Source organism: Zootermopsis nevadensis, unplaced genomic scaffold, assembly GCF_977971745.1.
Source record: "Zootermopsis nevadensis isolate Lab colony 2312 unplaced genomic scaffold, Znev_1.0 Znev_ptg000029l, whole genome shotgun sequence".
Classification (NCBI taxonomy): Eukaryota; Metazoa; Arthropoda; class Insecta; order Blattodea; family Termopsidae; genus Zootermopsis; species Zootermopsis nevadensis.
In genome coordinates, this window is record NW_028259161.1 from 11,294,448 (window position 1) to 11,320,559 (window position 26,112).

At 35.2% G+C, this 26,112-nt stretch overlaps 1 protein-coding gene and 1 long non-coding RNA gene across 3 annotated transcripts in view; one reads left to right on the forward strand and one right to left on the reverse strand.

The window, feature by feature from the left end:
- Positions 1–351: 351 nt before the first annotated feature.
- The window catches only part of LOC110838751 (phospholipid-transporting ATPase ABCA3), a 36,866-nt gene continuing 11,105 nt past the window's right edge, over positions 352–26,112 (reverse strand). For both annotated transcript variants that reach the window (XM_087358107.1, XM_087358106.1), the window contains exons 7-26: positions 25,462–25,635; positions 24,407–24,591; positions 22,416–22,683; positions 21,399–21,553; positions 20,976–21,131; positions 20,821–20,892; positions 20,035–20,173; positions 18,450–18,699; positions 18,145–18,233; positions 17,077–17,189; positions 16,140–16,589; positions 15,230–15,518; positions 13,853–13,978; positions 13,030–13,242; positions 10,759–11,031; positions 9,127–9,365; positions 8,579–8,726; positions 7,446–7,656; positions 6,770–6,992; positions 352–4,529 (exon numbers count right to left, since the gene is read on the reverse strand). In XM_087358107.1, coding sequence (XP_087214233.1) covers positions 4,368–4,529; positions 6,770–6,992; positions 7,446–7,656; positions 8,579–8,726; positions 9,127–9,365; positions 10,759–11,031; positions 13,030–13,242; positions 13,853–13,978; positions 15,230–15,518; positions 16,140–16,589; positions 17,077–17,189; positions 18,145–18,233; positions 18,450–18,699; positions 20,035–20,173; positions 20,821–20,892; positions 20,976–21,131; positions 21,399–21,553; positions 22,416–22,683; positions 24,407–24,591; positions 25,462–25,635 — 3,935 coding nt within the window. In that variant the 3' untranslated portion in view covers positions 352–4,367. The remainder of the gene's footprint in view (positions 4,530–6,769; positions 6,993–7,445; positions 7,657–8,578; positions 8,727–9,126; positions 9,366–10,758; positions 11,032–13,029; positions 13,243–13,852; positions 13,979–15,229; positions 15,519–16,139; positions 16,590–17,076; positions 17,190–18,144; positions 18,234–18,449; positions 18,700–20,034; positions 20,174–20,820; positions 20,893–20,975; positions 21,132–21,398; positions 21,554–22,415; positions 22,684–24,406; positions 24,592–25,461; positions 25,636–26,112) is intronic.
- Positions 4,159–11,880, forward strand: LOC147872257 (uncharacterized). Its single transcript, XR_015537644.1, has 2 exons — positions 4,159–4,230; positions 6,911–11,880. It is a non-coding gene; the product is annotated as an uncharacterized LOC147872257 (long non-coding RNA).

Here is a 26,112-nt window from a genome sequence, read left to right on the forward strand (position 1 = left end):
TATCATCAATATAAAACAATGTGAGTTAGTTCTGTGGTAGCATACTAGATTTGTACACGTGGTCTCTGGCTTAGCCATCTTGTTTCCTATGGACCTCTTGCCCTTCTCAGTATCCTTGTTTTATCCACTCCAAACCACTGTACATTTTGTATTCTACACACATCAGATAGTGTAAACCAACTGTTCTCAAACTATGGTACTGGGACCCTTTGGGGTACTACAAATCCTTATTCTTATACATAACAGCATGAATTAAACACAAGCTCTGAGCAATCCTGTGTCACAAACCATTTAAAATGAACTAGGATTGTAAGCTTTCAGCAAAGCTAATATATCTCAAAAGATGTGAAATATAACCAAGCTGTACTTTATTTTCTATCAGTTATACATATGTAAGTTGTGTATTTTCCAAGTTTATTTTGCATGGGGTACCAGACCTTTCTTTGCCTTAATCAAGGATACCAAAACATATGAGAACAAAAGTTCTATGGAATGGTGGTGCAATATATACAAAGACTAAATACAGTATAATAAAACTTCAAAAAAATTCTTCAAGCATAGAAGCATATTAGAAATATAGAGTATTAATCTGCATTTCGGCCTCATAAAATACATAAAATTAGTATACTGCAAGATGTACAGTAGTATCATTTAGGGATTATAAAAACACTGGAAACTCAGTATAATAAAATTAATTACCATGTCATACAGAGTATTTCTTCTTTAACGTATAGTATATAGTACAGTAGACAGGGTGAGTCAGAAGTATGTTTATAAAGTTCGTGTGCGTGTTCCAGGATCAAAAATAAGAAAAAATGTTCCTATGAATATGGGGTCGCAAATGTTTCATTTTCGAAATAATAGCCAAAAATTAGTTTCAATGAATTGGCTTTATATCAAAGTGAATCCAGTTTCCAGCAAAAATTTTCAATAAACGTTTGGGCAGGAATTGTTGGCGACATGCTTATTGGTCCACACATGCTTCCTTCGCGTCTAGAGGACTTTCATATTGGTGATTCTTAAGAAGACACTTGCCACGTCTCCTTGAAACTGTACCACTGAATACAAAAAGACAAATGTGGTTTAAGCATGACAGAGCCCTAGCACACTTCTCCCATCGCGTCAGATATCATCTCAATGAACACTACTCTCAACGATGGATTGGGCATGGTGGCCCAGTAGCATGGCCACCGAGGTCACCGGACCTGACTCCATTGGACTTTTTCCTGTGGGGTCACTTGAAGTCCGTCGTTTATGCAACACCCATAAACAATGATGATGACCTATGGGAACGTGTGCAGAATGCATGCCAGATGATTCGAGGAAACCCTGGTGTGTATGAACGAATTTGTCAGTCTAGTGTATGTTGTGCTCGTGCATGTGTGGAGAATGGAGGAACAACCTTTCAGCATGTTATAAAGAAACATCCCTGTCCTTATACTTGGCAATAAGGGCATACTAACTAACTAGATGGCTTACCGAACCCGAAGGTTCATCACTGACTTAACCAAAGCCCTCCACTGGACCCTGTCCTGGGCCAACAAAATCCAGTCTCCTTCAACTCCTATCTCCCACAGATCCCACCTGACATTATCCTCCCATCTAAGTCTAGGTCTCCCCAGCAGTCTCCTCCCCTCAGGTTTCCCATCCAATACCCGGTGCACACCTCTTGTCCCATCTATACGCGCTACATGACCTGCCCATCTCATTCTTCTCGACTTAATCACCCTGACTATACTGGGGGAGGAGTACAGATTATACGGGCATACACTGAAAATTATTTTTGGCTATTATTTCGAAAATGAAACATTTGTTACCCCATGTTCATATGAACTTTTTTTTTTGATCCTAGAGCACATACACGAAGTTTGTAAACATACTTCTGACTCACCTGTATACATAAAAAGAACTCTAGCACCAAATATGTAAAGTATGAACACAAAAAAATAATTTTTGAGATTTCAGGTCCTCACTGTGATGAAGATGTCAACTGTAGTATTTTGGCTTGAGAAAATGTACTCTTGTAAATGGTTAACAATGCTTTTGGAGAAACAAATAGCCTCCATCTTCAGGGTCCAACCTAGAATAAATCACCTGAATATTCAGGTTTTAACCCTGAAAGTGGTGATTCATTCTTCCAAACATCAATAATAACATACAAGAATGCATGGTGTCACAATTAGACAACCACACTTGACAAGAATACTTACAATTTCTTGACTGATACTGGATCTGTTTTAACACATTGAAATATTCTGACAGCATTAGCCTATTAATTTCCTTATCCTAAAACCAGCAGATCACTGTGTAACAAAGATATATCAAAAAACTGATACAATTTAATTTTATTTAAGGCAGTTGTCAAAGTATAATGATGAACAACAAATATTCTAATCTTAAAACCTTGCATACTGTGCAGTGTATTGATATATAAAATCATGCATACCAACAAAATTGTTTACTCATTACATATTTAATGTGTAAACAGTTTTGTTTGTACATATGATTTTATAAAAGAATTTTTTAAATTAACAATCTCATGACTCATTAATGCTGGAGAAAATTCGATCAGAAATTCTGCTAAAATAATTCCTGTTTTCAGTGTATCAATATACTGAAGAGTGGGCAAGTTTTGTGCAGCAGGTTCAGTACCAGATAAAAATAAAACAAAATATTAATGTTTTGACTGAAAGGAAACTGGACAACAGACATATTTTAGCTACGGCTATAGAAAACGTATGTACACAAATAATGCAGTAAGAATCTGTTATTGTAGGTGGTTTCAGGAAAAAGTCTTCAGTGGACTTCTCAACCCATAATGTAGAAATGTGGTTTTCAGAAGTCAAAATAGCTGCTTGCAAGTTCAGAAAATCAGAATGCATATTATAACATCCCTCTGCATGACCTACTGTGTGGAGCATGAAATGATATCCAATTGAAAGTTTAAATATTCATATGAAGATACATATATATTTATAAACACAAAGAATAATTCACGGAGATTTATCCTTTATGGATTACATGCTCAATATCATCACGGTTCTGTCATGCAACTTCAGAAACACAAACAGCTACATTTGTGATCTCACAATGGCACATATCCTCCATGACTTCACCACACATTTGAACAACTGAAGTCCTTAGTTGCATTACTGAGTTTTTTTTGAAAAGTTTTTCCTTAAGTTAACCCAAAAGGAAGAAGTCACAGAGGTTTATTTCCAGGCTATTGGGCAGCCACTTCTGTCCACATCCATGCCAAGCAGGATATTGGTGGCTGCCAAATAGCCTGGCCAAAAACCCTGCAGCTTTTTACTTTGGGGATACCTTAAAGAAAAACTATTTTCAAAAAGAAAACAGCCCCAATAACACAACTCTAGGCTTCGATTGTTCAAATGTGTGGTGAAATTACAAGGACATGTGCAGTCATGTGACCATGAACATAGCCATTCATGTTTTGGAAGCTGCATGGCATAAAGGTGGTCATATTGAGCATGTAATCCATAAAAAATATCCATGAATTGTTCATATATATGTATTTATTACAGGTACAAAAAATAAATAACAGTACAACAATGGTCCCTGCCTGTTTGCTCTCTTGACTTGTCTGCACTATACCCCACTCCTCTAGTACACCATGGCGCTTTAAGATAACAACTGGCTTCTACATCCCATAAAAATTCTAATAAAATAATTAGTTACAGAAGATGTAAAAAATTTGTCCTCAACACATGAAATACAAATGACAGTTGCCAGTGCTTTCAGTCTGATAAGATGAAACTTTATTCAACTTCTGAATTTAAATATAGACAAATTCCTTCTTAACAGCATTTACTATGTATCTAGTGATTCTATATACAATAATGGTAGATTTTTGCACTTACTGTGAGACTACCCCTAATAATTATTATCACCTTTAGAATAAAAGATGATGAAATGAAAATTTTAATAGAAATTTCCTGCAGTATGTCTTATAAGCTGTATCTGAAAAATATTCCACAAAGCAAGACATAATGTTTTAAAGTGTATTTCAACTTACACAATTGTATTTTTCTTCCACAGCAGCAAAAGGGATCTGAAGTCAATATTTTAGGTCTGTAATTCTCAACAGACAGTTATCACAAAGCTGATAGGCAAATGCTCATTGTCTATCAAGGTTTTAGCATTAACAGACAGGAACAAGACAGCATGTAAAATATTTGTGCACAAGCCCTACTGTGGAGGAGAACCAAGGTGTATATTACGAAAGTTAAAAGTAATATAATATTAGACACACGCAACAGTGAACAGCATTAGCTACCACAGCCCTGCTGATAAGATGTGCTTACAAAATACTGTGCAGATGTTTAATCAATGGTAATGTCAGGAACCTAATTCTGCAACCTAGCAAATGATAGGAATACTTGTTCCAGTGTTGTCTCACTTATAGTATAATCTTCCACCACATCATAATCTTGCTTCACTTCTTCCATTGTTGTGAAGAGATATTTCCATGGAATGTTTGGATCCGTTACGTGATAGTGTAGCAAACCCTATTAAAATAAATATATTTAGTGCACTAATTTCAAGTTACCATGTTAACTCTAACAATAGAAGACTATGTAACATGCTTACAAGGGACTTCTCTACAAAAAGAGTTCTACTTCAGTTTTTTTAATCACCTGTTATAATACCAAAGAGAAAATTAATTATCAGTATAGAGAAGTCTGATGTCACCCTCAGTGGACAAGTGGTTAGTGTGCTCACCACTGGACCCAAGGTTCGTGGGTTCAAACCCGGCTGAGGTCAATAGATTTTTAAGGGTGATAAAAATCCGTAGCACAACTTCCTTTGGAGGGGAAGTAAAGCTGGCGGTCCCATGTAGATTTACAGAATGTAAAAGAACCTTATGAGCATAAAACAAGATGTTTCATAAGCAAAATTCAGTAGCCATTTCTCACCCAAGTCTCTCCTGATTCACTACTAGATGGCTCTAGCAGTCAAATCAGGATTGAGTAGAAACTGTGCAGAGGCAGTGGGCTTGTCACTCATTACTCACAAATGCACACTTAAAAGAATAGGAAAACCTCCGAAAAGGAGGTGGCGAAGACCCACAACTGGGTTGCAGAGCCAAGAAGAATAAGTTTGATATAATACTCAACACAATACACCAAAGAATACTGCGACACATCTACATGAGAATCTCTAGCACACACATACGAGGGTCGCTCATTAAGTAATGCCCCACATTTTTTTCCTCAGAATATATTTATTCAAGATGGCTGAAATTTAGTGACAATATAAATCAATGTTTCCCTTACACATACTATTTTTCCACATAGTCCCCATCAACTTGTACGGCTTTACGCCATCGTGGAACAAGTGCGTGCATGCCTTGCCGGTACCAGCTCTTGTCCTGTGAACGTAGCCATGTCCTCACTGCTTGAATCACGCTCTCGTCATCTTCAAATCTTGTTCCGCGGATAGCATCTTTGAGTGGCCCAAAGAGATGAAAGTCGGAGGGTGGATGGGGCAGCACCGTCCAACCCAATTTGGTGATTTCTTCCCGGGTTCTCGGACTTGTGTGAGGGCGTGCATTGTCGTGCAGGAGCAAAATTTCTGCTGGATGCTTGTGAGGCCGAGCTCGTCGGAAACGCTTCTTGAGGGTTTCAGGGTCCCAATGTACGCGTCTCGCACCTCTTGGCATTACATCCACAAGAATGAACCCATCACTGTCCCAAAAGACAGTCATCATGACTTTTCCGGCGGAGGGAGTTGTCTTGAATTTCTTCTTTCTCGGTGATTGAGGGTGATGCCACTCCATTGACTGCCTTTTTGTCTCCGGCTCAAAGTGGTGTATCCAGGTTTCGTCACCTGTAATGATCCCTCAGCATCAAAACGCTTCCAACAATTCAGAAGAAATTGTTTTCCTTTGAATCCTGTGGTCTGCTGTGAGACTTCGTGGAACCCATCTTGCGCACACCTTCGAATATGCAAGAGCCCGGATAATTGCAATTACACTTCCATTGCTGACTGAAAGCTGTTGGGCCAATTGTCGAGTTGTGACGCGCCGATCCTCACGAATAATGGCATCCGCGCGGTTCAACATGTCTGGAGTGGTGGCTGTGGCAGGACGCCCAGAGCGCGGCAGATCATGGAGCTCGGTTTCTTCACTTCCTGAAGCTTTAACTCTCTTAGCCCAGCGACCAACGGTGCTCCTATCGACTGCACAGCTTCCATACACAGCACACAAACATTTATGAATGTTCACCACAGTTTCTTTTTCAGCAAAAAAGAATTCAATTACAGCTCGTTGCTTGTAACGAGAGTCGTTCACAGACGCCATTTTAACAGTTCACTACAGCTCCGCCATTGGTTGGAATCATTTGAAACTCCGTACACGAACGCGAGAAACATCAAATCTCAAGCATGTAAAAGTACACTTTTCTATCGTCATTATTGGCTGAGAAAAAAAATGTGGGGCATTATTTAATGAGCGACCCTCGTAATTTTAGAAAAACAACAGCTGAAATTTGTTGCAGTACTGTGACTTACAACTTTTTTCTTCCTTTCTTTACCTCATAAGTGTTCAATGATATACAAGGAAGAGTACTAGACTGAGTAGATAATGAGAATTATGGCATTAATGGAAAACTGAGGAAATGTATATGGAACATTACCTCAGAATTATGGAACAGCAGCGATATTCATTAAACTGCTGTTGAGAAGCAGAGTCAGACAAAATTATACAAACATACGAGAAAGTTTTAATTATGTACATCAATTGATTTACCTCATGTTCATCCTTAAGAACACAACCAGAATTGAAACTGTCTTCAATCTTGCTTTTTAATTCGTGTACAATGTGTTCATCAGTTTCAGTTGCTCTCACTTTCACCATCACAGTAAAGCCCTGACCAAATTTCTGTTTCAGATACTGGATACCTCCCATGCACACAAACTGTCCATCAACCAAGATGGCCAACCTGTTACATAGTGCTTCACACTCCTCCATGCTACAACACAAAATATTGATATAATATGCAGGAAAAAATAATGAATATTAGCAGAAAAGCCAAAACTTTTAGAGAGCAATAAAAAAATTAGCTGAACAAAAATTGCATATTTCTGATGCTCTATCATTACATGCAAGCAGTGGCACTCCCACTTTAAAAGTTTATATGTCTCCCATTTTGGTATCATTAAGTTAGAAAATTGTGAAGTAGAAAGTATGAAGGGTTTTACTTCACAATCAACAACTTCTTAAATTCAAAATGTTGAGCAACATGGGGTGGGTGGAGGGATGTGTATAGGTAAAATAATAATCCTGAAAATGAATCTTAAAAAGATTTTACTTGTATGCATTAGTATGTGATTACTCATAAGAGAATCTAGTGATGGAATCATATTGTTACAGATATGAACCACTGTGTTCCAGAAGAGAAGGAAGTTTGTTATGTTAAACACACCTGTGTGAAGTAAGCACTATAGACTGGCCAGACTTCTGAATTGACGTCAACACAGTCCACAGGTTCCGCCTGGCCAGAGGATCAACTCCACTTGTTGGTTCATCCAGGAAAACAATAGGAGGGTTCCCTATCAGAGCTATGGCTGTACTCAGCTTACGTTTGTTACCACCACTGTATGTTCCACAGAGCCGGTTCTCATACTCCTTAAGACCTGTTAAAAATAATGTTCACTCTCATATTTTTCCAATAGCAACAGTGCACTTTAAAATACTAATAATTTTGCACTATTATTAAAACGAATTCTTTATCTTATGCCTTTCTGAACAAGGCTTGGTTGGAAAACTTTTTGGAGTGAAGAGACCACTTCAGTTCTGGGTATGTATGGGCAGATAACATTAAAATGGATCTTATAGAAATTGGGTTTTTCCATACGAAGCATAAAGCTCAACGAAATCTATCAGATAATGAGTAATAACGCAGTTAAATAGGTACTGCTGTATGTGAGCAAATAATACAGTAAAGATAAAGCCACCATTCTGTTTGGGATGATGTTCACAACAGTCAAAATATCTCTATCAAAGTAATCCATCTGCAGAATATAATAGCTAAATATAGAAATGGTACTTCTTTTTAAAGAGACGTGGACAGAGAATTCTTTTTGGTACAATACATTAAGGGGCAAGACCCTGAAAGAAACACAAATGAAATTTTACAAACTGATGGCAGTACCGGTACCAACATATGGCTGTGAGAACTGGGCAACCAACAGGGCTGATAAGAGGAAAATCGAGACAGTGCAGATGAAATTCTTACGTTCGGTAGCGTAGCGAAAAAATTAGGACAGAACTAAAGATTTTTAACTTAACATATAGGATATCTCGAATGAAGCAAAATTGGCATAACCATATCCAAAGGATGCATGAGGAAAGAATCCCGAAGGCGGTACTTCAATACAACCCACAAGGATGAAGAACTGTTAGCCGCCCATTAACAAGGTGGCAAGACTCGCTCTCTTGATGTGGAAACAGGCGCTATGGCCTAAATCCATGAAAGAAGAAGAAGAAAATACTTTTACAGGCTAATTTTGTAATTCTAGTTTCATAATGTTAAAAACAGGAAAACATGCAACTCACCCATCAATGTGATCCATTTCTTGACTTCAGAATCAATGCCAAATTTAGAAACTCCACGAAGGCTGGCAAAAAGTTTTAGCATTTCATGACCTGTTAGAGCTCCATTGATGGCATCAAACTGTGGACAGTAGCCAATCTGTGCCAGGAACTGTAAACACAATGACATTTCAACATGGGAAGAAATTAAATAAAGTATGTAACAAGCATGAAAAACTCTAAACACTAATTTTCTGTCTTGCACAGACTCATGTATTAACAGCAGATGGATTTGAGGATTTTGTTGCTGGGAAGTGTATACAGCCTTTGAAGTTTTCAATAGTAAATTCTTTTAGCCTGCAGTAGCTAATGCAATACAGAACAGGACTGTCAGTACTTAATTATAAATCTGACAGGTAGTATTAGAAAAATCAAAGCAGATGCTACATTTCCAAAACAAAGCCAAGTAATATATTTAGGTACATTTTAGTTTCTTTGAACATAAAGACCACTGTCTTATGAAGTCAATGCTGCTTTAAGCTAGTTCATGTAATATTATTAATAGTTTCTACCTTTGACTTATCCTCATTAAGACCATACTGTCCAATCCAAGCCTCTCCTTCAGTAGGAATTTCATCTCCAGTAAGCATCTTGAATATGGTGGTCTTGCCTGCACCATTCACACCAAGAAGCCCAAAACATTCACCAGCAGACACTCCAAAACTAATACCCTTTACTGCAGTCAAGTCTCGTGTATACTTTTTTACTAAATTACGAACCAGCATAATATCATCTAGGTGAACAGCTCCCACTAGAATGTAAGATAATTATTCATTACTGTTTCAAGTCTACAAGCAAAATAGATCTGGGATGTTTAATGCAATGAAATACTCAGTTACTTTGTGAAAAATATAACTCACAAAATGTCCAATATATTAAAAATTCATAATCTCTCAACCTCTCAACAGTCTCTTTCATATACAATTTAATCAAAATCTATCAATTAAAGTCATGACAGAGCATCCTGTAAATAGTTTTTAATAGACTTCCATTTGTACAATTGTATTATTACTTCAGTATCACTAATTTGTCAATGTGAAAAAAAAATGTTGCACAGCGTATCTATCTGCCCCTAAAAACAAAGGGAGAAAAACTGATTAAACTGTTTATTTACTTATTAAATTCCCAACAATCTTGAATATTTGTTTCAGTCATAAAACATTCTTATGCAGCTATTTAATGAATTAACATTTTCAAATTAGCACAGCAGTTGCACACATCTTGGTTTTCCAAGTGATCAAACATACTTAGTGACTTTAGCTGCATTATATATATTAACATTTTCCCTTCTGGTTAATCTAACTTGATTTTTAAACAGAAAATTGTAATGACAAAATTGGACAGGGCACAACACAACACAGTTATTAGTAAAACAACAATCCCGAAAAAGTAAAAATTGTACAAACAAAGTAATATGTAAGAGTTAAAATTTTTAAAATTTTATGGTCACATGTTAAATGGACACTGCAGGGCATGAAGACCAAAAGCAAGCAAGTGGCAGAGTATGACAAAAAGTGTGTGTGATATATGAGAATGTGCCAAAAACTATTATGTTTCAATGAAGTTAAACAAAAGTTGGTTAATGTGCATTTAAAGTATAATATTTTTAATGTTTTGTATAATCTTCACTGTTATGGATGCAGAGTGCTGCAACAATAATATTTTCTTTTGAAATTCCATAGAAAAGACAAAGGAATGTATAATTACTATCTGAAAGATAGAAAATAACATATATTACTGAAATATTGCATCAATGCCAACATTTTGACAATCAAGTTATTACTGGATCACATACAGCCAAATGTCATATTTTTTTCTTCGAAAACACAGAAAGCTTTGAATATAAACACAAGCTCAATACTTGTTCAAAATTGAGAGGAGGGAACCAAATATATTCTTATGTTTAGGTAAACACCGTGCATAAAATCAAAATCCTTACAAGTACAAGATATACCACAATTCCTTGATTTTAAGATGCACTTATTTCACATTGAAACATTTCTGAAATCAATGTGTGTTACATTTCATGGCAAGAACTGATATAGTCTTTTTTTCTGAAAACCTGTTACTAAATCAAGGGTGCATCTTACAATCAGTGGTGTCTTAAAATGGAAAGGAAATAAAAAAGTATGTAATGAATATACCTTTAACTTGACCATCAACTCTGTCTCGTTCATGCACCACATCATCATCAAGCTTCCGGCTTTTCACTGCATTTCCAACAACTGCCTTCTTAACTGCTTCATACAATACACCAAAAACACCAAATTCTACCAAGATAATGATAAAGAAATAAAGTAGAGAATCTATTGCCATATACAGGATTTCTTCACCAACCGCTAATTCGTTTTCATCATCTGCAAAACTTAGGTACGGTTTATATATAGCAGAACAGTAGCCATCTGCACAGCCAGGTACTAGAAAGAAACAACAAGCAAACAAGCATAAACAAAATGGTAAACCACGGAAGAAACTGTAAATAAACAACTTTTCATTTATATTAAAAACCTCCACAGCAAAAGTACAGTAAAACCTCTCTAAGTTGGACACTTGGGGATCCACGAAAATGGGTCCAAAGAAAGAGTAAAATCAGATTGTGGTCTAATGACAATATAATATATTTACTTACATACACTAACTACTGTAGGCTTACTTGAATTAAGAATTATGACAATAATATTAATAATAATCTTTTGAAGCCCACTCCCATGCATTGCACATTACACCCCAGCCTCAGTAACATTTTCTAAAGTTTATTCCACCAATTTGCACTTCCCCATCACAAAAAGAAAAATTCCATTTCCATTAACACAGTCTGAACTCAAATGCAAGCACAGTACTTATGGATTTAAAACTGTGTCTTCTGCAATACTGTACAGTTAAGGGTTCAGCAAAAATAGTTAAACACTTGCAATGCATTCCAATGATGGGTTCAATGTCCATAAGATAATCCTCCAGAGAGGAGGCATTCATCTGTCAGATATTCAAAATAACAAAATATGTAACTGAAAAAGTTTCCCTGAAAAGCATCGAAGCTAAGTGCATAAACCTGTCCAATTTACAACAAAAGGGGTGTTAAGTTCCAGGATAAAGGGGTGTCCAAGATATAGGGTATTGTGGACATGTAAAATTATAGGAAATTTACCAGTTCCAATTAAAAGTGTCCAACTTGAGGGGTTTTACTGTAATAGTAATGCAATTTATATAAAATAAACACAACTTATATCTGCTGAAGTTATAAACATAGAATAAAGAATGAACAGCAAGGAGGTGTGGTCTATTTATAGTGCTAGCCAACAGTTTGTATGAAAGGATGGAAGAAACCACATAAAAAACAGGACAGCCAGTCTTTGGGTCAAGATTCAAATATCCTGAATATAAAAGAAGGTAACAAATCAACCACATCATTCAGTAAAACAGATACACCCCCATCTGAAGTTATTATGAAGTCAACCCCTTCCCACGCCATTAAATTTAACAGATCCTGATACTATCAGAATAGATAAATTAAATGCTCTTCCTTATACACCATTCTACTAAATTAGGCTTGTCAATGGGTTAACCATATAAGTGTTACATTTCCATTTCTGCAGTCTTATGATTAAAAATTTGGTATGATATAATGTTTAGGGAGAAGAAAAATGACACACTTATGAACAGCGAACTGTTAGGTTTTTGGGCATTAAGAACACAACATAAAACAAGTGAGGGCAATGAAAAAAGTTTTTGCTGGCAAACTAAAAAACAGTGTAAACCTAAAGCTTATGTATCCCATTTAATTCCAATTCTGGATTTTCTAACACCTACTTACAAGCTCTAAGAGAGCTGGTGTAGCTCAGTCAGTATAATGGCTGGCTACGGACTGGACGACCAGGATTTGATCCCTGACGGAGACAGAGGATATTTCCTCTAGCCTCTGCGTCCAGACCAGTTCTGCGGTCCACACAGCCTCCTATCCAATGGGTACTGGGGTCCTTTCCTGGGGGTAAAGCGTGGCCGAAGCATGATGCTGACCACTCACCCCATCGACTGCCAAAGTTAAGAATGAGCAGGAGCTATACCACCTCTCCCCTTAAGTGCCTACATGGCATATAGTGGGACAGCTTTACTTATAAGCTCTAAAAATACCACAATACAATAAAATAATAAAATATGTTAAAGAGAATATGAGAAATTGTTGCACTACCAAGGAAAACAATGCAGTAAAAGTTATTTAATATGTAAGAATGGAACTGGAGAAATCTGAACACCAACCTCAAAACACACTACTAAGTTTTAACTCTACTAAAAATAAATAAATAAAGATATATATAAATTCCATGTTGCCGTTATCCACAAATTATCAACTGGAAACTAGGCTAGGTTTACAAACAATATTACAGATTTCATATCTATAAAGTAATGCAGAAACTTACAGCAGCATAAGTCAGAACTTCCAGAAATGCTATTACAATCAGATTTCTTCAGTCTGCACTTATTGTTTGTGAGAACAAGATATGAGAAGCGTCCAAATGCATATGTAATTGTGAAGTGAGGTACAAATTCGAATAAGTACTTCAGCACTTTCCCAGTAGACTTGTAGCTCTCAAACAATATCATAGAGTACACCACCGGAGACATTACTGAACCTGCAGAAGAAACTGCTATGAGAAGGTATTTTACTATACAATCCACATTACATGGGTACATACAAATATATAAACATTGTGTACAAAAGTATCTTGATTGCATGTGCTTCACAAGTTCAAATATCAGCAAGAATTTCTGTTATACTGAAGATTCAAGAGGAATAGTCACTCAGTGTGTGAATATGACATGAACCCATTTAGTGCATTTAGCTGACTTCTCCAAACTTTTTTAAACTTAAGTATGGAAAAGTCAATTGAAGCACGTTTTGGAAGCAGAGCCAGCTTCCAAAACATTGACAGGCTTCTAAACTCATAGATGAAAAAAATTTCCACTAATATGCATCAGTTTAATGACAGACCTTCATCAAAAACCTTCACAAGAATAGAAGCATGAAGTGATATATTACGACAACATTCACATCATTTAAAACTTGGTTATAATGTGTATTCCACAGATTACATTTCATTAAGTAACTCATTACGTTGTATACAATACATAATAACAGACATTCACTGTACCTTAAATTGGTGATAACTTTTTTTACAGGCCCCTAATTTTATTAGATTATAATGTTAGAATTTATTATTCTATCAGTTACATGTTACTTACCAATCAATATACTGAGTATTACAAGTAAGGCAAAAGCACCTGCAGTTGTGTTCCTGAAGTAACTGAATAGGTATGCAAATGGAATAGCACTCAAACCATACATCACCAACAATAAGAAATATGTACCTGAAATAAATAACAATCAATTACTAAATGACAAGTTACAACAAATAGGAAAGTAAGGTGAATGAGTTACAACTTTTAAAATAAACAATAAATAATGAACAAAATGCATGCAATAACAAATATACAACCAAATATAACAGAGAAAAGGCTGTTTCTTTACAGATTTATTTATTTTTCTTTGTATAAAGTATATATAATAGGGGCACTTGATCCTGATAATTCAGTAAAATTAAATATTTCATAATTATCACAGATTACTTTAAAAGTGGCTCAGAGATGCTGATAATTTAATGTGGGCAAGTAAAATGTTTGGAACATTAAATTAATGTAGTCCTTCATCAAATCTGCCATGTTGCCCACAGGCATTCAAACTTCAAACTTTCATGGAAATGAAAAGTCTATGTACTGAAACACTTTTGTGATCAGTAGAGCACACTGTAGTTATGAAGAAAAATGACAACAGTCTGCTATATACACATAAAATCTTGAAGATATAGAAATACATTACTTAAAAGGACTTGTAGCCTCCGAATGGTTTTAGTGGAGAAAGACTCATAAAAAAATCTTTCAGCTGCATGTGAAGGGAGAAGAAACTGGTAACATATCTCCCTTTCCTACTTTGCAACCCAGTCATGTGAAACATTATAACCTTTAATCACCATGAAGGATAACATATACCTCTAAATTCTGTACATTACAATATTTATCATTATTTTGCTCTTAATGATATTTAACTTTCAATATAAAAAATAGAAGCACATAACAGGAATCAATTTGCCTTTACTAAATTAATAAGAAAATAACAGGAAGAATTTGTAAAGATGGTGTTAAATACATTATTATACCTTCATTTTCCCAGTACTGATTATTACTGCATTATTTTCATATATATTTCTGAGTATACACAAGAAATACTAATTTCACATTGAATTCTGATGAGCATCATAAAATAAATGTGCGTTGTTGGTACATCTCATAAGTATTAGCAGCAACGGAATTTGGACAGCACTTTATAACAGAATAAGTCATCTGAACAGCACTCATGCTAACTGAAATTTCAGATTCTTATGGCAGGGAGGATAAGTAGTATGCACCCCTGAAAATTTCAGTAATGTCTACAAGATGCAATAACCCAAAAGGCAGCTATCTTCAGCACTCATGCCAATATCAATATACTAGAGCAGTGCAGTATGTAATGCCCACTAAATACTATGGTCTTCATGCATATAATAATTACACCTCTTTACATACCCAGTTCCGTAGACCTATTGAACACGTTCAGTGGGTCGGCAATTAACACTATCAACGTCAAGATGAATGCTACGGTCATGTACAACAGAAGATCCCACATGAAGCAGGTAAACCAGTATGCAAGTGGAGAAGTTCCAGTCATCAGCTGTAGTTGCTTAGCTTTTGACACCCTTTCTGTCAGAGGGAATGTCATACAGCTCCCAGTCACAAAGAGCAAGCCAAATGGCATCAGAGTCACCCACAACACAACAACACCTACATATCTTCCAATATCATCACCAAATTCATGCTGGAACATATCATAAACACTTCATTACTTTTAAAGTCCTTACTCAGATAGAGAACATTCAGGTTCACTGCCACTCAAACTGCAGTTTTGATTCATTTAATAAAATGTCTCATTTTCTAAAACATCGATTACACCTACTTTCTTAAATCACTTTTTAAAGGACAATTATATAAATGGCGTGACATTTTAAAGATGAATATTTATATCCCAGTAACAAATAGTGTAACAAATTTAACCAGTCCTACAGAATTCCAAAAGAGAACACTAGGAAGACCTAGATGTAGGTGGGAGGATATTAAAATGAATCAGGATTGGGTGGTATGGACTAGATTCATCTGACTGAGGATAGGGACCAGTGGCTGGTCCTTGTGAACATAGTAATGAACCTTCAGCTACCATAAAATGTTGGGAATTTCTTCGAGTGGCTGAGCAACTGTTGGCTTCTCAGGAATGACTCAACTTCATGGAATAAGTAAGTGAGAAATTACAGAATTCCATCTGGCAGTTAAATACAATCTGTTTTTGAATCTATATTTCTAAATATGGCTAAATCTTAGACATGAAGGTAAAACCAGTATCTACTTATGAGCTTTATACCAAGTTATCCTCCAATACACTCACCTCCCTACTCTGAAGAGGGTGATTAACTGCTGTAATGGATTTTTCTTGGGAAACAGTCTTCAGAATAGAATTAGTCAGAGCATTAAGAGAGATGGGAGCTCCATGAATGGCAGTAGACGAAAACATTGCATTTAACACTTCTACTCCTGATGCCGATGAATTGAATTCTGCTGCAATGATAAACTTGGTATGGTATTTCTGGATGTTGGAATCCCCAGCAAGGAGTAAGGCTGCACATACATTTTTAACTTCTGTCACACTGGAACCAGTTAACTTTATAAACTCTTCATATTTATTACTCCAGGTTCGTAAACTATCATGGTTTACAGAGTAGAGTACATCTGTTACCCCATAATCACTCAAGTTCATTATTCGAGGAGGTTCCATTGTTGTTTCAGTACGAGCACCAAGAATCACTGTGAGAAAAGCCAGCAGAATCGCAGTCAGAGCCTAAAATAAAATTACAATGCTTATGATGTTGAACTCATCAGAAATCATATAAGTAAAAGAAATATTATGGAACACTATTTAGTTAATGTTTACTAATTATACTTCAATACATAAGACTTTGTAAGAGCATGTACATTAATCAGTTTAAAGGAAATACTTCATGTCATCCATTTGTTTCTTTCTGTTCTGACACTTTCCGCTGACTTTGTTTTATACAGCAATATATAAAAATGCACCAAGTTTGGTCACAGTGCATAATAAAATAAAAATTTTAACAAACTCAATTTATAGTAGCTAAAGTAAGAATAAAAATTCACAAAGGAAAGACTGTTGAGAAAAAAGATGAGATTTTTTCTCATTGACTGTTATGAAATAGAAATGATATACTAGAAAAAGAAAAATATAATTTTTAATACGCTAATGTGTTAGCCTGCCAGAAAATGTGTGCAGTGTGAAGTCATGGAAGTTCCCTGCATTACTTTCTTACCTGTAGGCAGACCGCTAAAAACTTTCTGCGTGTGAAGAGAACACGTTTTGTAAACAAGGCTGTCAGCTTTTGTACCAGTAGACTTGCTCCAACTGCTTTCTTTAATGTCAGAGCTGAAACAAATAATGTTCAGTAACAACTGCTTGCAGAGCTGCTTTGTAACTCTTTTTCTTCTAACCACAAATTCTAAACCCTGTCTAAAGATATTTTTACTTTATAAAATGTATTACACACACAATGTGCTGAGATATGAAATGGTTATGTGACCTGATAGCAATTCTGATCATTACTGTTGACTGCCCATTTCCAGTTTACATTCTGAGTCAGAAATGAAACCTTTCCAGCAAGGCTTGCAAAACTGAGCACATTTTTGCTATGTGAACAGTTTGTCCCAAAATTGTTTAATACTAACATTAAATTAATTAAGAAAAATGGATTCCTGGTGACTTTTGTATGGCATGTTTTGAAGACGTATTAATTGCAGCCATGATGCACATGTATGTTCCACCTCTTCCAAATATACAAAGTACAATAGAAATCATGATCAGTTCATTAAAGGTACATACTCCTGCTAAGTGAACTACCATGGATATACAGCACCAAATTAAATGATAGGGAGGGAGGGAGGGAGGGAAACCACACCAAATGTTATAACTCAGTGGCCAAGATTTGAATTGGGTACATTCTGAATATAAGAGAGGTGTTACTACTCAGAAAAACTGAAATATCTTCAATTTATAAATCCTATAGGTATATAATTTTAAATATTCCTTTGGGTGAAGATAATATACTTTTACCAATAACACCACCTATTTATGTAACCTCTGCATGCTACTACACAATATGAAAGGTTTTAAGACTGTTCATGCTAAACAGGCAAAAAGCAGCCAATCAGTTCCTCTGGGCATAGCAGTTTCTAAACATGAATCAGAGGCCCTGTGAGAGCTGTAAGAATGTTTTGTGGCAGATGCCATATTTCATCAGTATGGCACTCCAATGGTGACTAATTTTATGTTTGCACATATAAAATTACAGAACTACACTATGGATGATTTCAATCTCCCATACCTTCAGAACTGCCAAGTAATTCTGTATGTTCCACATGTGATTCTGAATTAGTCTTCTCATCAGATTCATCTTCTGCTTCTTTTCCTACCCTGTAAAAGTAATCTGATTATAATCCCCATTACAAACATTCTGCACTCATCTGCAAATTGTGAAAGATCGTGAGGAAATAATCAACAATTTTAATATATTACAATGTAGAAAGACAGTTATTAGATGCCAAGCAATAAAGTCCTTTTAATATACTTTACTTCTCACATAATAAAATTTACTTTCAGTATAATATTATAAATGCACAGGTAACTAACCTCAGAAATACTTCCTCAAGAGTTGTGATAGAGACACCAATGCTGGATATGCATAACTGTTGCTTTTTTCGTTCCAAAACATCAAACAGATCAGGGAATTTGTTACGCTGCTCTAACGGAAGCATATAACACAACACTGAGCCCATCACATTCTTCACTTTTGCATCCGGAATAATAGGCTGGATTGTATTTGTTACCCTGGTCACATTACAACCATCATTTTTTAGCAGGTTTAACTGATATCCCGTTCCTGAAACATTCCATGTTCCAAATCAGACTCTAAACTGGTCACAGAATTTACAGGGTTTCTTTTGACAGGATTCAGTCTTATAGATGCATTACTCACAATGCTGATTCCATAAGAACAAAAATTTCTGCATGCTCATAAATTTAAATGAAAACAGCTGTATTACTTTAACTATAAATAATGGAAACTATTTAATTCCACATACATGTCTTACAATGACCCACCGATGGCATGAACAGAGGTCGGAGTAAGAGAGGACAAGCGTATGAAAACATCTACAGACAGATATTTCAGTTTTTCAGCTGGTGCCAAAGCAGAACTCAGACATTCATGCAGACATGCTTCGACTGCTCTTAGACAATTTGTGCCTAGTGGCAGATCTGTAGAATGTTCTGCTGTTTAATGGAACATTCTGCATGATATCTGTCACTATGATGCTCTCCATGTTCCAGAAAACAGTCAACATTACCTTTCCAGCTACATAAAATCTTTTGGGCTTTGGTGATGAATTACATCAATCTTCACTAGCATTGATCTATAGATTTTGCAACAACTAAATTCAATGAAGTCTTCTCAGGCAATCAGCTGTCTCAGGTAAGTGATAAAAAAAATGTTTCAAGAACTGTCCCAGTCCTTGAAACATTGGTTGTTTGCGACCACCTGATGTGGCTCATTACCCAAGATGACTTCACTAAACTTTGCTAGCTCACTTGGTTTCAGATTTTGTTTCCCACTAAGATACAATTGCAAAGCACTGAAACTTTGATTAACCTAATAATATTAGGTATGCTGGTAAGTAACAAGTTACTTGTTATATTTATAATGTATTCTCTTATCAATTTACTTCACTCTCATATATCACCTTGTGACTTCATTTTTAGATACCTGCAATTTATGCTCTCCATACAATAAGAAAACATTATATGACCACAAAAAACAACTCATAAAATTACAGGCATACCTCAGAGATATTGTAGGTTCGGTTCCAGACCACCGCAATAAAGCGAGTCACACAAATTTTTTGGTTTCCCAGTGCATATAAAAGTTATGTTTACACTATACTGTAGTCTATTAAGTGTGCAATAGCATTATGTCCACAAAAAACAATGCAAGAACATTGCGAGAATTACCAACATGTGACAGAGACATGAAGTGACCACATGCTGTTGGAAAAATGGTGTCGATAGACTTGCTCGACACAGGGTTGCCACAAACCTTCAATTTGTAGAAAATGCAATAGCTACGAAGTACAATAAAGCAAAGCGCAATAAAACGAGGTATGCCTGTGCTTAAAAATATTAAACTAGTAACTATAATTCCAACTTGTCTCACGCTTACCATACAGTTTCTTTAGGAACATAGTAGTACCATAACACTTTACTTGACCATGATCCATGATAGCAATTCTATCTCCAAGAACATCTGCTTCTTCCATATAGTGTGTTGTAATAAGAATGGTTCGCTCGCCTCGCATATTCTAATGAAGGAATTGATATAAATGATTAACAGGCAGCAAAAAAGATATAGTGTAATGAAACATTACCTAACTACAAGAAATATAATTACAACAGCATCAAGGTCTTCAATATACAGCTAATATACGAGGTTGTGACATATATATATATTAAAATTATATTGTTCTGCGCACTCACTCATGTCACAACCTTGTATATTAGCTGTATATATATACACATACATACACATACACACACACACACACATAAAAATTTGAAACACATTTCAGTCATGAAGTTATCATCAGACAAAATCTACTGTATACCATTAATCTGTAAATAAATTACCAAAATCTCAAATTATATAGCTTACTCATTATACACTAAAATTTAAATAAACTGAAATTTAAAGGAAACCCCAAGCTGTGGACATTTTAAATACAGTGACTTCGTTATGAGTTATTCATGATAAAATATAAAGACAAAATACTGATGACAATCAAAATTACATAATCCAAACAAAGATCAGAGAAATTACTTAATGAATCTATTACAGCTCTTCCAATATAGAAGCATACAGAGCCCTTTTTAACAGTATTTAATAGTAACTCAGATACTCTGGAACTAGAACAAGTGGTGTTGGTTAAGTAATTATAAACTCATTTCCTACCAATAATAAGTCCCAAATTTCCCTCCTGGCTTCTGGATCCATTCCTGAAGTAGGTTCATCTAACATCAAGATCTGGAAGATACAAATTAAATTTCAGTTATCAGAGCATAGATGAAGTAACCTCATTCTGAGATTTACAAGCTGAGACTCCTTACCTTTGTATTTCCAATTAGTGCTATACCAAGGGATAGTTTTCTCTTCATTCCTCCAGATAAAGTTGAACACATCTTATCCTTTTTGCTTTTTAGATTTAACTTCTTCAGAAGGTCTCTAGCCGCATCATTAGCTTCACGATTTGAACAACCTTTCAACTGTAACACACAAGCAGAACAAATAATGAGATTTATAACTCTTTACTATAAAGAAATATTAAAACAAAAACAATAACAGCTTAAATAAAAACATTTTAGAAATGCTTACCTTACCTAATCTAATCTAATGTAATGCTTACAAAATGAAAGAGAAAGATAATATGGACACATGTTCTATTACACAACAGCTGTATAAATATATGAAATGCTGTTGTTGAAAAACCTACAATTCTGAGGCAAAATAATCTGAAACATAAAACTCATTACCTTTGCAAAAAAGAGCAGATGTTCCAAGACAGTGAGATCTGTGAAGAGAAGGTTTTGTTGTGGACACAGGCCCAAGCTTTCCCGCACTTTATCCAAGTTTTTACAGATGTCATATCCATTAATGCGGACAGAGCCACTTGTAGGAGAATACATGCCTGTCAACAATTCATACACATATTACAATACTGTAGAATTTCACATAGATGTAAATAATATGGCAAAAGCATATATATTAAACAATAAGAAATCTGCATGGTTGTTCCAAAAAATCTGTTCAAGAAAAAAAAATTTGGTTCTGTTAAGGTGATCACAAGAGAAGACAAGTTTCTATTTGTTAAACTAAAATTTTCACCAACGTAAAATTTTGAAGTAAAGAATTACTTATTATATTCACATAAAGATGAATGGAGAATGAAAAATGTTGTACATAGTGAATTAATGTAAACTATAAATTCACTGTGTTGATATTTAACTATAAATTAAGTTCAATACATTATCACAAATAATCTCCATCTAAAAATTTCTGGACAACGTCTTACCAATAATTTATTCCTTCTTCTTCTTCCTGGTGCTACAGTTCAAAGTTGAACCCTGGCCTCTTCAATCTTTCGCCTCCATTCAGAAGCTTAGCTTGAAGTTTCGAAACAAATCTTTTTTACGAAGTGAGGGTATTTAATTATTGTATCCAATGTAATGGCCAAATGGTGTCAACAGAAGTTCTGAACTGACTTATAGAGTTAGGCACTGTATCTTAATCAATACAGAGCATTTTGAAAGATACCACATTCAACAGCCACTTTAAGATCACAGTTTAAGTAAGGGTGCTGAAAATATTTTTCAAATTCAAATAGAACTTACATCAGCTACTGTGATAGGCCTATGCTACCATTTCCTCCTTTGTCACCCAGTGTTTTAGTTCAATTAATGGTGTTCACAATACTGTACTACTCTGCACATAACACATGGCAATTCAGTATCACTAATAAATTAAGTTGGTAGAACTGTTATATTTCCTACCTGTGAGGATTGACATGGTTGTCGTTTTACCAGCACCATTATGTCCAAGCAGTGCTGTAATCTCTCCTCTGTAGATATTTAGAGTGACTCCATCCACTGCCACCTTCTTGTTCAGTCCACCGAAGGACTGGAATACTTTACGAAGATTTTTAATCTTGATTCCAACAGACAGATTACTAGAAGGTTTCTCAAACTTATCGTTTGATACCTTGACACCATTTGGAGAAACTATTAAATCATTTACTCTTCCGATGCGCCAATAAGATGGCTAAAACAGAAAAATTACATGTTACCTAACTCTACACTTTCTCAAATATTCTCATGCCAATTAAATGTTTGAAATTACTCTAAAGCATGATCACACTGTGCTTTGGCACTGACATCTACTGATGAGACCACATGGCGCCAAAATCCAGAGCAGTATAATTGTCTTCAATGGTGTAAAAACTTCAAATTTCACATACTCTATAGCATTTTATTTGAAAGCTGCTATATTATCAAGTAAAAATGTGTAAGATTTGAGGTTCTCATGGCAAAGATGCCAATGATGTTCTTCTGGGTTCTGATATTGTGTGGATTTATAGGTAGATACCAACATTTCAGAGAAACATACTGTCTCCATCAGGGCTGAAGACAGTATGTTTTGCCATCATAATTCAGAACAACACCGACAACCACAAATGTGTGTTTAGAAATATAAAACAAGTTAAACAGGAATATTAATTCCTGGAACTAAATAATCACACTGCCCTCGGTTGTCTAGCAATAGTGTGCTTGCCACTGGACCCAAGGTTCATGGGTTCATACCCAGATGAGGTTGATGGACTTTTAAGGGTGATAAAAATCTGTAGCACAACTTCATTCAGAGGGGAAGCAAAGCCAGCGGTCCCATGTCATAGATTTACAGGATGTAAAAGATCCTTATGAGCATGAAAAAAATGTTTCATAAGCACAATTCAGCAGCCTTATTTCTCACCCATGTCTCTTCTGATTTGCTACTAGATAGCTATAGCAGAAAAGTCAGGATTGAATAGAAATTGTAAGGAGGCACAACTTTAAGGAAATATATAGCCAGTGTGCAACATGTATCGATACCACTACAGCAGAAACTAAAGCGCCATATACCAATATAACTGCTACATCATATATTAGTGCTATTATAGAAACCCAAAAATTCTTACATGCATATTACAGACAATGACAATAAGTTTCTAAAATAAAAGGGGCTTATTTATTTATGGTTTACGTAATGATGCTGTCATTACCTAAGACTATATGTTAATTAATTGATAAAGAGCTCAAAAGAACAGTGTCATTGACTAATTTAAGGCACTACACTGAGGAATACCATAAAAAACCTCAGTGACTATAGTTAGTTTGAAAGCCAAGATTTTAAGCCATATCTTTACTACCAAGCAAGAAAGAAAAAACAATAAAAAGATGGTTAAGGGATTAAGATACAAACGAAACCATTTGAAGCTAAATTTCAATATGCTTTCTATACTACTTAAATATAAAATATGTATTTGAATAAAAATTTTCTTGGATATTATCCATCCTCTAGTAAAATATAAAACATAAAAAAATCCCGGAATACAAAGACATCACCACACCATCCATCCGTGGGACGTAAAAGAATAAAATAGTAGAAACAAAATTCGTTAAACACGATAAAGCCAAATAAAACAAAAACTCACAAAATGTGGGAATAAATACATATGACCATTAATTTGAAATTTGATGCACAACTTGGACTTCTTCAGAGATGACCGTTATTTTTACTTTGTCCGGAGATAGGGATTAGCTGTATCTAGTGGGCCCAACTGAGTAGGAACCTGAAGACGGAGATAGAGCCCCGTCTCCGAAACGTCATTTTACGTTTTATTTTTTACTAGACGATGGATAATATCCAAGAAAATTTTTATTCAAATGACTCTTCACCATCATCAAGAAGTTTTAGATTTGATATAAAATATGTATATTTGTCATACCATGAAAACGAAGTACCAGGGTTTTGCAAGTCCATACTTTCCAGGCATAATGCTACTTATGTACCATGTTATGATGCTATATATAACAATATCCACAATGAACATCAACAACACCAAGCCCACACTGAAGTCACCTTTAATTCCACTGGGTGGTTCAAAAATGTTCATCCATGTCAGACCAACCTCTGTACCAAAGAGAAACAATGCCAGTACATTACAGATTTTACAAACATATTGTTTCAGCATTTATAGTGTAACAATACTTCACTTAATTGATTCACTTACAAGGAAGAAACACTGAAAATAATCCACATTATACACAACATTATATAATCTAAAAATTTCTGTAAGGAATACTCCCATGAAAACAAAATTTAAAATGATAAATTACAGTTGGATTATATAGTCACATTACCTAAACATATTAATATAAGATTTGCAGAACTGAAAGTTTGTGCATTATATAAGTGGGCTCTGTGAGTTATACCTGGAATTTATAGTTTGCCTCGATTAAACAGGAATTATTTATGTAGAGGTAAGAATCTACATAAATACTATATTACAGAAGTCTATCATAAATCAATGCTTCCAAACTGTTTGACCATGTAAACCTTTTGGGCTAGAAAACACAATGATAGTAATCCACACCAAAATAAAATACTGGCAGGTTCAGTAAGAACTGTTTCAGACATCCCTTCACTCTGGAAAAATGAACTGTTCAACTACACTTCCTATTTCCAATGGTACACATGCAAAGAACTGAACACAAATCACAGTCTTTTTTACTTCTTAGTCAATTAGCAGATGAGACTGGTTTTTTAATGTTACAGTTTGTGGGTATAACCAAACATTTCAAATATTGTTCTTTGAATCATAATTTAAGCAAGAAATGCTTTCATTCTGACATAACAAAATCCATAGAATCCCTGGTGACCTCTCACAGAACTCCAGTTCTGTGATATATTTGGACTCACAGATACAGAGAGGTGCAAGTGTAAGTTTGGATATAGCAAATCAGTGCATATCATAAGCACACACATAAAATATCTACTTACTCTTTGATTCAAAGGTAAGAATTAAGTGATAACCCCAAGAAATTGCTGTGTTGGGGAGTATAGCAGATAACATCTTCAGACTTGGAGCACTGAGACTACTACTCCCAACAAAAGGGTAAGTAACTGCATATGACAAGATCCACAGACTGATGCCAGCACTCATCGCTACGGTTGCTGAAATCATTAATATACCATTTCTTAATTAAAGCTACACCATGATGTATGTGAAAGTTCAAATTTGAGTCTCTTTATACTGAAGAAATAAGACTACATATGAAAACATAGCATGCACATTTACAAAACCACTTATAAATTCAATAAGATTCTATAAACCTACAGCCATGCATACCATTATTTCCACAGTAATGCATTTCAATATTTAACCTCAATATCATATGAGAATGTAATTACTGTTGAAGTCATTAGAACAAAGACCCTTCACAGACTTTAAACTTATAGGTTTTAAGGGTAAACCATACTACAATTTTTCATTTTTGTGACTATTCCTTCTTCAGGATGTCACCAATGGGGCAGATATCTGAAATTAGTGCAAATGGGAACTTTTTTCCTCCTCTGTATATATAAAGGGGCTTTGAGTGAATATAAATTATGAATTCTGTACCAACAATTTTATTCAGCTCAAAAAACATG